We start from the raw sequence: 13,823 nt of genomic DNA, 5'->3' as shown, positions 1-13,823 counted from the left end.
TCCTTTTTTGTCTCCTTTTTCCTTTCTTTTTCCTTTTTTTTCTCTTTCACATTTACTATACCTTTTTCTTTGAATGTACTTCTTACTATATATATGTAAAATCTTTTAATAAAAACTATTTAAAAAAAGGGGAAATACACAAAAATCACATTGCTCCCTCTTTAACTCATCTAAAACTTCATTAAATAGAAAAACTTTTCTTGAACCAAGTAGTGGATGCAACCAAGAACATTTATATATGTGGTCTAAAACAATAAATAAATCTCATTTACTTTTGGATATCCATTTCCATTTTTCTGTTATATTTATTAAAAGCGCATTTTAATATTAAGCTCTGTTAGCTATTCTACTATCTGCTCCAAAAGGAGTATGCTCAATTATTTCAGTGTAACCTAATTTCACAGTGAAGTAAGACTGACGCAGTCATTGTAGTAGGAAATGGAGCCTTTATCTGGTCCTTATTTCTTCACTGGCAACACTAACCCCATTCATGATTTCTCGTAATAGGCGTGCTTAGAATAAAAATTTTCCTTCATTGTGCTTCATTATCTGCGTGTAGATGAAAACTGAAAATTTGTTTCCCAGCTCTTAAGATCTAAGAGGTTCTATTAAAAACAGCTAATTATTTTGTGGGTGAGTTTAATAACCACATACAAAGAACCTGAGCAAGGACTTTATTGTATGTTACCATGATTCAGTTTTCTTTCTAGAATAGCAATTTGCTGTTACTGTAATAAACATTAATATCTAACAGAAGGATACTCGACTGCCCACAAAATCCATGAATAACATACAAAAGCCAGTCTCGATGAACTGCAGTTTTGACAACATCAAGCAATTTCCCGTTCCACACATATTTTCTGTAAGGTTCACTGCAAATTCCAAATATACCTGAAAAATTATTGCAAAAACAGTAAGAACATGTTATTTTGAGCCTTAAGTTAGACTGATCATTTTTAATTTAAACCACACTTATAACTATTTAGGTAAGGATTTATCTTTATTAACTTGCTATATAGCTGGCGAATAAACAAAGGCCAGAGGTCCTGGCCATGCTAAGGATATTATGGAACACAAACAGAAAGAAGATTAGACAGATTGAATACCAGAAGTATTTTGCTTATTGTTACTGGAAACGATGTTTATATATAATACTTTCTGATCTGGATACAGCAGAGTTCTTACTCTTTACACTACAATGCCAAGCAAGGCCTGTGCTTTGTTAAAGGGGGGAAAAAAAAAAAGGAAGAGGGTATGAGCCATTCTTGGGGAGCACATTCCTTGACACAAAAAGACATGTAAGAAAGTTCCACTCTTCTCCACTTCTTTAAGAAACTGGTGGAATTCAAATTGTGTTGCTCTGTTGAGAGGCTTTCAGCAACAGCACAGGAAAGTGACTATGGTTCTTAATTCTATACCAACCAAAATCTGCTTTAGGAGATCTTACAACCTTCTACTTGACAGCATAGGAATGCCCCCCCCCCATTACATTTATGGAGGCCTACCACTATTAAAAGAACACTACTTGGCTTCGACTTGTTTTGTTGATACAAAGAAATCCGTATGCAATCTTCCTCAGAATTATGTAAGATTTGCATACTGCCTAGGTAAGACCATAGTCCTATGTAATCTTTCCAGCCTTATGTCTTCCGGATATGCTGGACTACTTGTAGAAAATTCTGAGGCACAAGAGAATTATTCACACATTTACGGTAGTAACTTGTGGGAAGGGATAACTGGTATTAATAATTAAGCATGATTTAATTTGAATTACTTCACATCGTTGAGCTAAAAACAGAAGGCTTTTTATTCAATTATCAATGTTTATAACCTGTGATGGAATGGAATTATGAAGGCCAAGCTCAGGGAGATAAACATTTTCTTAGCTCACCAGAACCACGTGAGAGGAACAAGAGGATGAGACTGGCACCTCCCTGAGGAATTCATACTGTTGTGGGTGGAGGACTTTGGGAACTGGGGATTTAGTCTGGGAAGATTCTTGCTAGAGGTTGTAGCTAATAAACATAGCTGGACTGAATTGGCATTGTCTCTTGGAGTTCCTTGGGCTAGGCCTGACATAACCCAAAGATATAAGAAAACCACAATATCTTTTCCATTAGTATTTGGCATTAGTATCTATTAATATTAGTTTTATACCCCAGGAGATAAGTGATTTAGACATCACTCGTCTAAATTATTCTTTTCACTTATATGTTTATTTAACAAAAATAAGTGATCAATAATTTATATAAAGTGTCTTGCTTTAAAAAAGCAAACTAGGTATAATCAATACTTTATGTAATCTTTATTAACTCTGAACACTTTCAACATAATATTAATTAACTGAAAAAGGTAGATGTCTGCAATGAAGAGCATCCAAGTACAAAACAGGTACTTAGTTGCATACAAAAGATACTTACAACTTCCATCCTGAGTAGCAAGTCCCTCATCTTCAAAAATATCAAAACACTCTTGTCGAGTTCGGGTTGTTTCTGTTTTAAGTACATCTAATGGCATTCTCAAAACGGTAAGATTATACTGAAGGGAGTGGGACAGATCATAGCTGTAGCTTAAATTCAGATAAAAATAGAAATAAATATTCTGAAAAAAATTACTAATCATTAAGTAAGGTTTTCCAGTTTTCCAAACAGGATCCTTTAATGTACTGTATATTCTAGTAATTGTATGGCTCCATGGAAATAAAATGCCAGTTAATCCAATATGATATTGGAGAATCAGTATACTCCGAGGACTGAATTTCAAATGTGTGTGAATGTGTGACAAATTGAGTGAATTATGAGAGAGTCACAATTCTAGATTATCTAGCCCAAGAAATCAAAATGATGGAATCTATTCACAAAATATAATTTTATAATATATTATCAGAGACAAGGTTGAATCCATACATACATACATTCCAATCCATCACACTATTCCTTTTTGGAGGTAAGCAACTGAAGAAAAGGAGTAAAAAATGGTAAACCAAAGAAATTAAAGGCAGTACATTAAAAAAGAGATGACTATAGCTGAATCTAGTTTACACCAATACCTCTACATACCTTTCTGTACTTGCAAACCACCATTGTTTCCATCACATCCATATACTAATTCATACATCACCCTTTGCTCTTTAAACTTCTCACCTCTCTCTTTTTGAGGATTGTATCAACTCCATCCAATTGCAACTTCTTTGATCTTTCGCCTCCTCTCAACCCATTCATTCTTCTTTCATATATTTGTTTTGCAATTCAACCCTCATTCATTCTCTGGTATGATCAAACATCTCAGCATACTTTTTCATACTGATGATTCACCTTTGTATTCAATCCACATTCATTTAGGACCTGTTTATTCCTAACCTGTCTCTTCTTGTTACACACTTATTAAGTATCTCCAATCTCACTACATTCAACTTACAAGTAGTTCTCGGGTTACAACAGCAATTGGGACTGGAACTGTCACTGCTACGTGATTTGGTCATAAAGTGTGACATCACATGACTGCATCACTTAGCGACGGCAGTTCCAGTTGCCATCATTAAGCAATGACTATGCAGGTCATTAAGCAAGGACCTCATGTGACTGTAATTTTCAACTTCCTGCCAGTTTCTCCATTGACTTTGCTTGTGGGAAGCTAGCAGGGAATGTTGGAATTTACGATCATGTGACCACAGCTTGCTGCAATGTCATAATCATAAGCTGGCACTGAGCACCTGGATCACAAACATGTGACTGTGGGGATGCTGCAATGGTTGGAACTCTGAGGACTTGTTGTAAGTCCCTCTTGTTCGGCGCCGTTACAAGTTTGAACAGCTGCTGAATAAGTGGTCGTAACCCAAGGACATCTGTACTTTTAAGTTTCTCCTGACTACTCAACTCTTATTTCATATAACATAGTGGACAGAAGCAACTGTTGTACACAGCCATTTTAGTTTCTTTTGACAAGTCATTCCTAGCAACAGGACACCTTCTACTCATTACCTTTCTACCGGCATTTGCACATCTTAAAATTTCTAGTGGTAGTAGAACTACTTAGTCATCAGAGGATTTTGCAGCATTCAGCATGAGGCTTGTTTCTATTTCTTGAAAAGTATCTAGATTTTCAAAGAACATACAATAATAAAAGATACTGCTTTGTAAGGTTCTAGCTCTTTCTTGTTCTCTGTGGCTACACTCTACCCAACACCTCTAGGTAGAAGACTCCCTTCCCCTCTCTCACTCTAAGCATGATGCCTATACTTAGCTGTGAAGTTTTTATTTATTTATTAAATTTGTATGTTGTCCACCTCCCCCGAAGGGTGAAGTTTTTAATCCCTTTTATCTTCCAATTTTCCCCCATTCAGGTAGATTTTTTCCTTTAGCTCTAAGTTCTATATCTTTCTAAGCTATATTCAAAGCCTTCTAAATGCCACCAATTTAAACCTTTCTCCTACTTAAGTAATATTACATGATATTTCAGAAATACAGTACTATGCAAAAGTTTTAGGCAGGTGTGAAAAAATGCTGTAAAGTAAGAATGCTTTTAAAAATATATATTGTAATTAAGTTTATCAATTTACAAAATGCAAAGTGAGTGACAGAAGAGAAATCTAAATCAAAATTTGGTGTGACCACCCTTTGCCTTCAAAGCAGCATCAATTCTTCTAGGTACACTTGCACACAGTTTTTGAAGGAACTCGGCAGGTAGGTTGTTCCAAACATCTTGGAAAACTAACTACAGATCTCCTGTGGATATACGCTGCCTCAAATCCTTCTGTCTCTTCATGTAATCCCAGACAGACCCGATGATGTTGAGATCAGGGCTCTGTGGGGGCCAAACCATCAATTCCAGAACTCCTTATTCTTCTTTATGCCGAAGATAGTTCTTAATGACATTGGCTGTACATTTGGAGTCGTTGTCCTGCTGCAGAATAAATTTGGGGCCAATCATATGCTTCCCTGATGGTATGGCATGATGGATAAGTATCTGCCTGTTTTCTCAGCATTGAGGACACCATTGATCCTGACCAAACCTCTAACTCCATTTGCAGAAATGCAGCCCCAAACTTGCAAGGAACCTCCACCATGCTTCACTGTTGCCTGCAGACACTCATTATTGTATCACTCTCTAGCCCTTCGGCGAACCAACTGCCTCCTGCTACAGCCAAATATTTCAAATTTTCACTCATCAGTCCAGAGCACCTGCTGCCATTTTTCTGCACCCCAGTTCCTATGTTTTCATGCATAGCTGAGTTGCTTAGCCTTGTTTCCACATCAAAGGTATGGTTTTTGGCAGCAATTCTTCCATGAAGACCACTTCTAGCCAGACTTCTCTGGACAGTAGATGGGTATACCTGGGTCCCACTGGTTTCCGCCAGTTCTGTGCTGATGGCACTACTGGACATCTTCCAACGTTGAAGGGAAGTAAGCATGATGTGTCTTTCATCTGCTGCATTAAGTTTCCTTGGCCGACCACTGCATCTACGGTCCTCAACATTGCCCATTTTTTGTGCTTCTTCAAAAGAGCTTGAACAGCACATCTTGAAACCCCAGTCTGTTTTGAAAGTTTTGCCTGGAGAGACCTTGCTGATACAGTAGAACTACCTTGTGTCTTGTTGCTGTGCTCAGTCTTGCCATGGTGTATGACTCATGACATGAAACTGTCTTCCACAACCTCACCTTAGTAGCAAAGTTTGGCTGTTCCTCACCCAGTTTTAAGCATCCTACACAGCTGTTTCTGTTTCAGTCAATGACTGTGTTTCAACCTACATATGAAATTGATGATCATTAACACCTGCTTAGTATAATTAGTTAATCATACACCTGACTCTAATCCTACAAAATCCCTGACTTTGTGCAAGTGTATAAAGCATGCAAGTGTAAGAATTGATGCTGGTTTGAAGCCAAAGGGTGGCCACACCAAATATTGATTTGATTTAGATTTTTCTTCTGTTTGCTCACTTTGCATTTTGTAAATTGATAAACAATTACAATATATATTTTTGAAAGCATTCTTACTTTACAGCATTTTTTCACACCTGCCTAAAACTTTTGCACAGTACTGTATTTCCCCATATTAAATGAAAATAAAGGATTTGGAACACACGTAAGAGTTGCACTGAAGGAAAGCAAAATGAAATCTGGATGCATGACTGAATACAATTTTCCTTAACAGTGAATCCTTTATGTGTAATGAAAGATTTTTAATTCTTCAGATAGTTTTCCTGTGAAACACCACAGAACTAAACTCTCAAAATTATTCTGAAATGATGTAATGATGCAAATGTGACAGCAGCTGAGGTAACAGGTGCCCAAGACATTTTTTACAGCACATCTGTAAAAGTGAAGATGCTACATTCCCAAGTCCTTAAAACCTGGCATATTGTTACTTCCATGTTGTAGTCATCCAGGATTATGGAACACTTGACATGGTACATTCCAGAGTAAGAGAAGACAGTGGATCAACAAAGATCAGGTTATGTATATTGGGAAGGTGGTGAGCAAGAGGGAGAGAGCTGTGTAACTGCTCATGGGGATGTTGCATTTTAGCCATTAGCACAATTTATGGATATTTTTAAGTATACTACTCTAAGGAGATAAGAGAGAGGAATATGACAATTCTAGGTCATCATTGTTTAATAGCCAATTCCAATGAATACTTCAAATTAGAAACATACCTGAAATAAAAATTACTAGACAAGTCCACATTTTGAAAAATTCGGAGGTATCTACAGAAAAAAACAAAAGATAATAAAAGGTATTTTATGCAGAAAGAGCATGCTGCCTTTGATACCCTCTACCAAAAACCTCTGTATTAGTTATATCAAATCAACTCCTTTATTGTGGTCAATGACCAGATGTAGGTACAATTCAGTAAGGCGGCAAGAATTGCAAATAATACTTAATTGTTAAGCAAGTACAAGCTATATTGCTGTATGACAATCTAGTAGAGTATTAAAATACTAATATATTAAAACATTTAGATCATTAAAAATGTGGTGATAAAATGCAGAAGTATACACTGAAATAATAAAGTTCTACCTGGAATACGTTGAGCATGATTGATTATGCTTACTTAATACCTACTTAATTGTTTATTATAATCCAATTTAGGGTTCTATAAGATGAGGAGAGAGAGAAAGAGAAGGGAAAGAAAAATAAAGTAGTTCAAGGATGTTGAGTTATCAGGTTGAGTCTGAAGATAATTCTTGCCTAGTTTTAACTGCTGCAGTTATACATTTAGCTACCGTGTGGGTGATGTCATGATGAGACTGAAAGAAAGTAGTGGGTATAGAAATTGTCCATTCTCCATAGCACTCATAGTAAAACAAGAGTTATAATGTTGTTTCAAAGTTCCTTATAGAAGTTACAGTGAAGAAGGACATGTTGGATTGTTTCAATTTCCCTGGCATCGCAAGGACATGTATGCTGGGATACAAGGATGCTGGCATGTGTTAATTAAAACTTTGGCTTTTATTCATTAAGTTGTCAATGACTTTAAAATTTTACACTTTTGCTTTTTGAATTCAAAATGCTCTCCTCTTCTCTAAGAATGAAGATGCCAGGTAAACACATAATAGCAATAACAACAATTTCCTTTAGTAAGAAAATAATATGTTAAGAGTAGCAGTTGCATAAAATAGATTGTTGTCTCTTATTATATACATGGTATTTCACAAAATGTGAGCTTGTGTGTAGCATCACGTCTTGCCAAGTAGACAATAACATTTGATTGTCACTGTAGTTCTGTTCCTAAATCTCCACTTCTATACAATTTGAGGTCACTCCATTATCCATGGAACAAAATACCTTCTGTCACAAGAACCAAGTTCTTAATCCATAGATACTTCTATAATAGAACTGCTATTAACTAGCATTAAGAGCCTCGTGGTAATGCACACAAAATAGCCAATGAATTACACAAAACCATAGACTTGGATGGGGCCATTTAGGTCCCTGAAGCCAAATCTCTTCCCAGTGCATAAATCCAAATTAAAGCATCCCAAACAGATAGCTGTATAGTCCCCATTCAAACACATACAGTGAAGGGCAGCTACAGTGAAGGGCAGCCTTCTAAATAACTAACATCATTGGTTCCACTGCTGAATTGTTCTTATGGCTAAGAATTTTTCTAACATTCAATCAGAAACTGCTTTCCTGCAACTTTAATTCATTATTCTGTGTCCTTCTCTCTGGAATAGGTCTTGACCATTTTCCATGTGACATCTTTTCAAGTATTTGAAAATACTTGATATACTATCACATCTTACCTCTCTTCTCAAGATTAAACATGCATAGCACAGTCCAGCACCAAGAGCTTAGAAGCAGGTCTAAAGTCTGAATTTTGTATATTGATTCAAGCTAAAGGGAATAAATTTAGAGCTTCCAAAGGCTGTATTGGTTATTATGTACATCCACTTAAAATCATACTGCAGAAACATACATTTATTTTCCACTGATACTGAGTATGGTCACTGGGAAAAAAGGGAAGCAATAAGCCCATACCCTATAACAGCCTACTTGTTAAGCATAGATTTTTCAAATGGTTTTTCCCTCTTCTTTTGAATGTTCCTGTTCCTGTTCAAGTTTACTGTTTATTTTTTCTGTCATTAACTACAGGAAAAAATTTAGTCATTCCCCACAAGCCATCTGTTCAGGCTGGTCAACTCCCTGGTATGAAAAGTAAGAGCCAGGCTCTGCATCTCATGTTTTTTGTGAGCTGCCATAAAATGGAGTCCAAGTTTCTAATCCTACAGGTAAAGACTCTCTTGATGCAAGCTTTTGACTAAGTCATTTTCTTGGGAATAATGTGGGAGTGGTGTGCTTTCTTCTTTCCAGGCCAATTGACAGCTTTTTCAGATCAGCTAAGGTAAGCAGTATATGGTACCAACTGCTGATCCCTGTTATCTTAAAGCAAAATGGTGAAAAAAAATTACCTTGCTTCATCAGGATGACTCACTCGTACAGAGTCATTTGGAATGTAGATCATATTTGTATCTTCTATTTTATATACTGCATGTCCTCCAATATCTGCCATCTTTCTCCTCTTTGTAATTAGAACAATGTAATAACCTTCTAAAAATCTGACAAAACCTGCAAGAAACAGAATAAATTACTTTACTTATTATTTGTATCTGTCTCTTGATTCAATAGACTACCAGAAGGCTAAAAACCAAGCACAAATTCTGTCAAGGTTGCAATAATTATATAGTATTTTTTAGCACCTTATAAAACTAGAGACTGGGGAAAAACTGTCATTCTTGAATAAATCTTTACAGAATTTTGCTAAAGTAACTGCTTTTCCTCTTAAATTATGCATTAAATAATTAATGAATGTAAATTGAAAAGTATTTTTCAAAATGGCTGTTCACTTCATCTCTTTTGAAAAATTATGTATTGCATTCTCAAAGCATGTTTCATCAGATCAATGGCTGGGGTGAACCGAGGAAAATGAAATATCTCATTGAGATGAAATGCAAGTAAAGAGTTAACATTTCTTTATAAGGAAGACAAGGCATAAAGTTAAAAAAACTGGGAAAGAGAGAAAGGAAAGAGGCAGTTAACAAAAGGGGGAAAGGAAAGGAAAAGAAAATAATTTGGCATATACAAAAGGAGACACTGATAACCTCTGTGACAAAGTAAGCTATCATTCTGTAAATAAGCATGGTGCTGTACTCCTTTATGTTTTATATTATCTGATCATAGAATGTACTAAATATAATTTTTAATTGTTCAGCTAAGTCAGTGAGAGCGCATAATTAAACTATTAGGAAAACAGCTGATACAAGAGGAGATAACATCAGTATAAGAACCCTAGACTTATCATTTTAAACTATATTTTTACCCCCCTGCCACACACACACACCACATAAACTCAGAAGTATGCCACTTCTGACCAGATAAATCTAATTTCACACACCTACATTAGTATCTGACACTGCAATGTGACTTTTCTATACTTTGTTCTTCTAAGCCTCCATCTGAAACAACTTTTCAGCATTGCAAGGTATGGTATATTTCCTAACAGAATAAGATAGCAAATCCAGGGTATTAGCCTTTCCCTTAATGAAAATTTTCAGCATTCTACAATATTTGACATGACACATCAGATTAACTTTTCACTCCTTCAATTTATCACAGTTATCAATCAAGGATTCTGGCAAATGACCTTTTACTGTGATTCTACAAAGAAGGATTTATAGCTACTTGTCTATTTAGACAGTCATTCTGTATACTGTAATAATTGAAAACAGTGTGAGTTAACAACAAGTGTTGCAGCCAAGTAGTTCTGTGTGAAACTGTGTGCACTCTCAAAGAGGGTGGTTGTTTTTTTCATCAGCCTGTTTCAAATGCTTCCAATAAAGAGGCACCAAAAAATTGGGCTTTTTCAGTGGTGGTGCTATCTTCAGTGGAACACCTTTCTTATACAGGTGGTTCCCAGATTAAGAATGTCCAGTTTATGGACACCCCTTGGTTAAGAACGGAGCCTACTGTAGCAAAATTCGAGTTAAATACACAGTGGTTCGAGTTAATTACACAATACTACTTATATAGTATTATACAATAATACTATTCCGGCTTACGTACAAATTCGACTTAAGGACAGACCCTGGGAACGGAACTCATTCTTAAACTGGGGACTACCTGTATACTCAGTTGGGATGTACTTCACAATGCTGCATACAGAGAAAGCAAGTAGGTACAACAAGTTTTTCCCTGTCATCTTCCTGCAGCTTCACTACTCCTGCCACCACCACAAAAATATTCCAAGAGGATCAGGAGTACTTCCACACACTGTGAACCCTTTTCTCCTGGTCTTGCAGCAAAATATATTTCAAACATGAGTCTGTCATCAGAGCAGCACACAGAAATCTTGCAGAATGCTTATACAAAATGCAAAGAATATTGTTATGATGAAGTGTAGTTGGCCATGCAATCCTATGAGATGATAGACAAGCACACTCAGCAGATGGATGCTGACCTTGCCCAGTTTGAAGATGATCTAAAGGATCATCTGGAAGGCAGAGACTTTGAAAGCCATGTAAACACAAAACTGAAAAAAGGGAAGAATTAAAAAGGATAAGAAAAACACTCATGGTTGAGGCCAGTGATCATCTGAAGATGCTGCAGAAAACAAAACAAAACAAAGATCTGACTAGCTGATACTATCCTGTCAGTTTATCCTTCCAATGCCTTGGCCATGCCAGCAGATCCCAATGATTCCACCAACTACTTGTGCCACCAAGTATTCTTATGGAGAAATGATTGGCTGTGACAACCACGATTGTCCAACTGAGTGGTTTCACTTTGCTTGTGTGAATCTCACCACCAAACCCCAAGAGAAATATTGCCCTGCTCTGTGCAGAAGTAGAAATTATGTACAATGTGAAATAAGTTTAATGTACTTGTATGCTGCAATATTTTATCATCACCAAGCTATCTTGTTTGACCTGATACAAAACAGTAGCCATATGTTCTTTTTAATAGTGATCCTAATGATAAAAACAGGATGTGGAGAAACAACATTTATTTAGTTCACAAAGTACTGGTAATCAACATTATGAAGTTCTTAGGAATATCTATGCATTCCACCTGTGCGCCAGAATTTCTGCTAACATTCTGAACTCTGTGAAAATTGCCTATGGGCTTTTATGTGAAGGTAACAGCTTTTTTTTTTTTTTTTTTGCTGTTATTAAAAATGTAGTCACGTTGGGAAGCATCCAACAGCATCATTCCATTGGCGGAGTGATATTTTTTCTCCTCCATTTCTCAGTGCACCCTCTAAAGCTACTTTAGAGATTTGGGATGAGTATAAGGAAATGGAGGTCAGAGTGAAGGAAAAGCCTTATTGTTTGAGCAGAAATGGGACTGCATAATTTTGGATGAAGCCCTTTGTGTTGCTTGATATAGTCTTTTTAATCCAATACCAAACTTTTATGATTGCTGGTAAGTAGTGGGATCACATAAGTCACTTTTGAAGCTGGAATTTTCATTTGCATGACACTGGATTCTGCTCAAGGAGGAGATTCGGATTTTGAATGCGCAATTTTGCTCCTTTGGAAATGAGTTTGCAAAGTAATTAATACTTTAAAAGAAAGAATAGATCTGTATTGGATTAGGGGAGTTCACATGTAAAGTTGTTAACATCTTATTGTTTCTATGCACTGCCCCCTTTGGGCTTCATGCTGGCTTCACTGAAATTGCATGCTCATTCCTAGGAATAAGCGATAGCTGCTTAATAAAGATGTTAACTAAAAGATTGGATGTGTTATCAGTATAATTCCATCATAAAATAGAAAATTTAATATTCTAAAATAAGTTTTGGAATATTAACAAATGATTAGGAAAACTAGAATAACAGTTTTAGGAAAGAAATTCCTATAACTGCAAGAGTACAGTTATTTGATATATTATTCTGAGGCTTGTCTGATGTGAAAATTCACGTTCTGATTTCAGTGCAATATTGGCATTCTTTTCTTAGTTTCTCAGGGAGGAGACATGCATTTTTGTCCAGAAAGCTGAAAGTGCTTACTGTTGTCACCATTCTCACTGGTGGTTCAGATCTTGAAGGCTTTTATATTATTTATAAACCTGACAATTTTGTTCTGGGAGACAAAAAGATACACATATGTTCACCAAAGACTTTGCCATACAGTTGTAGCTCTTAAATCTTGTATTTCAACTAAAAAATGAAAGCAGTTTAAAGGGAAAAATACACATTATCCTTTGAAAATAGCCAGTTCCTTAATTTGCCTCAATTAGTTGTATGTTATAAAGTAAAAAATGATTGCATACAGTGATTAAGAACAGCCAGATTTATAGCACACACTGCTATGCGAACTAACTATTGAAGTGCAGAAGTGAAGATTTCCTGTATATCTTCAGGTATTAGTAGTTAACATACTTTGAATAATTGTCACCATCATATCTGCAGCATCAGAGTGAACCCCACCTGGAAAAGTAAAAACTGATCCATAGATTTAAAAAATATAATCAACATTTTTAGTTTTACATTTAGAAAAAACCATGTTACTACAAGCATTTATTTTATTATGGAAGAATGCCAATTATTTATCATGCTTTTTTACACACAGTTGTGTAGGCAGAAATGCAGTTCATTACTTTCTTTGTAATGCATAAGAAGTGCAGAAAAAAATAACTTGTAGTATTGGTGCCATAGTATCATTATTTAGAAATGTATCTAGAAAGTTACATTACTACATAATGATCTGTTGTTTTCAAATTAAATATTTTTAAAAGTCACAACTATTATCCTGAGTCATATTACTTAAGTGTTATATGCAAAACTGTGGAAGCAATGCAAAATAATATTTTTAAAAAAATGAACAGGAGCCCCTGGAGCTACTGGAGCCTTTAAGTCAGAAATGGGCAGTCTATAGATGTACAGATGTTGGATAACTCCCATCTTCACTCATATTGTCCATACTGATCAAAGTTGGCAGACATTAGGGTTCAGCATTTTGCCTATTCCTGCTCTAAGTCATGGTGAACTGCACAAAGGAAAACAAGTTATAAAGCCAAAATTGGGTACAGACTGATCCTCTTTCAGTATAAATTATCCCTGCCTAGATAATGATGCACTAAGCAGAATTCAGTTTACTGGTCTTCCATTATGGTCTGTGAGATGCACAGTTACTCCTAAATAATAAACATTTCACTAAATATCTTATGGGATTCTTGAGCAACAATATGTAATTGTTTGCATAACAGCTGCTTTTCCAGTTTCCACTAAAATTTTAATAGTAAATCTGCATTCTTGTTGACAGTTCTTGTGAGAATTCACAAACCAAGTAGTTCAGTAACAAACAAGTGGTACTGATAGCT

At 35.8% G+C, this 13,823-nt stretch overlaps 1 protein-coding gene and 1 pseudogene across 2 annotated transcripts in view; one reads left to right on the top strand and one right to left on the bottom strand.

The window, feature by feature from the left end:
- The window catches only part of FIG4 (FIG4 phosphoinositide 5-phosphatase), a 99,887-nt gene that overhangs the window by 68,430 nt on the left and 17,634 nt on the right, over positions 1–13,823 (bottom strand). For both annotated transcript variants that reach the window (XR_015795884.1, XM_007436812.4), the window contains exons 4-7: positions 8,915–9,071; positions 6,656–6,706; positions 2,421–2,569; positions 763–891 (exon numbers count right to left, since the gene is read on the bottom strand). Coding sequence is in view for 1 of the 2 variants with exons in the window: in XM_007436812.4 (XP_007436874.1) it covers positions 763–891; positions 2,421–2,569; positions 6,656–6,706; positions 8,915–9,071 (486 nt within the window). In the remaining variant the exon portion in view is untranslated. The remainder of the gene's footprint in view (positions 1–762; positions 892–2,420; positions 2,570–6,655; positions 6,707–8,914; positions 9,072–13,823) is intronic.
- On the top strand, positions 9,338–11,512 carry LOC103062084 (inhibitor of growth protein 5 pseudogene; annotated as a pseudogene).

The sequence above is a fragment of the Python bivittatus genome, unplaced genomic scaffold, assembly GCF_059951505.1.
Source record: "Python bivittatus isolate LINGU-HERP-01145 unplaced genomic scaffold, Pbiv_v1 ctg000020_np1212, whole genome shotgun sequence".
NCBI lineage: Eukaryota > Metazoa > Chordata > Lepidosauria > Squamata > Pythonidae > Python > Python bivittatus.
Note: the sequence above shows the minus strand (reverse complement) of the source record. Positions and strands in the feature narration are given on the sequence as shown.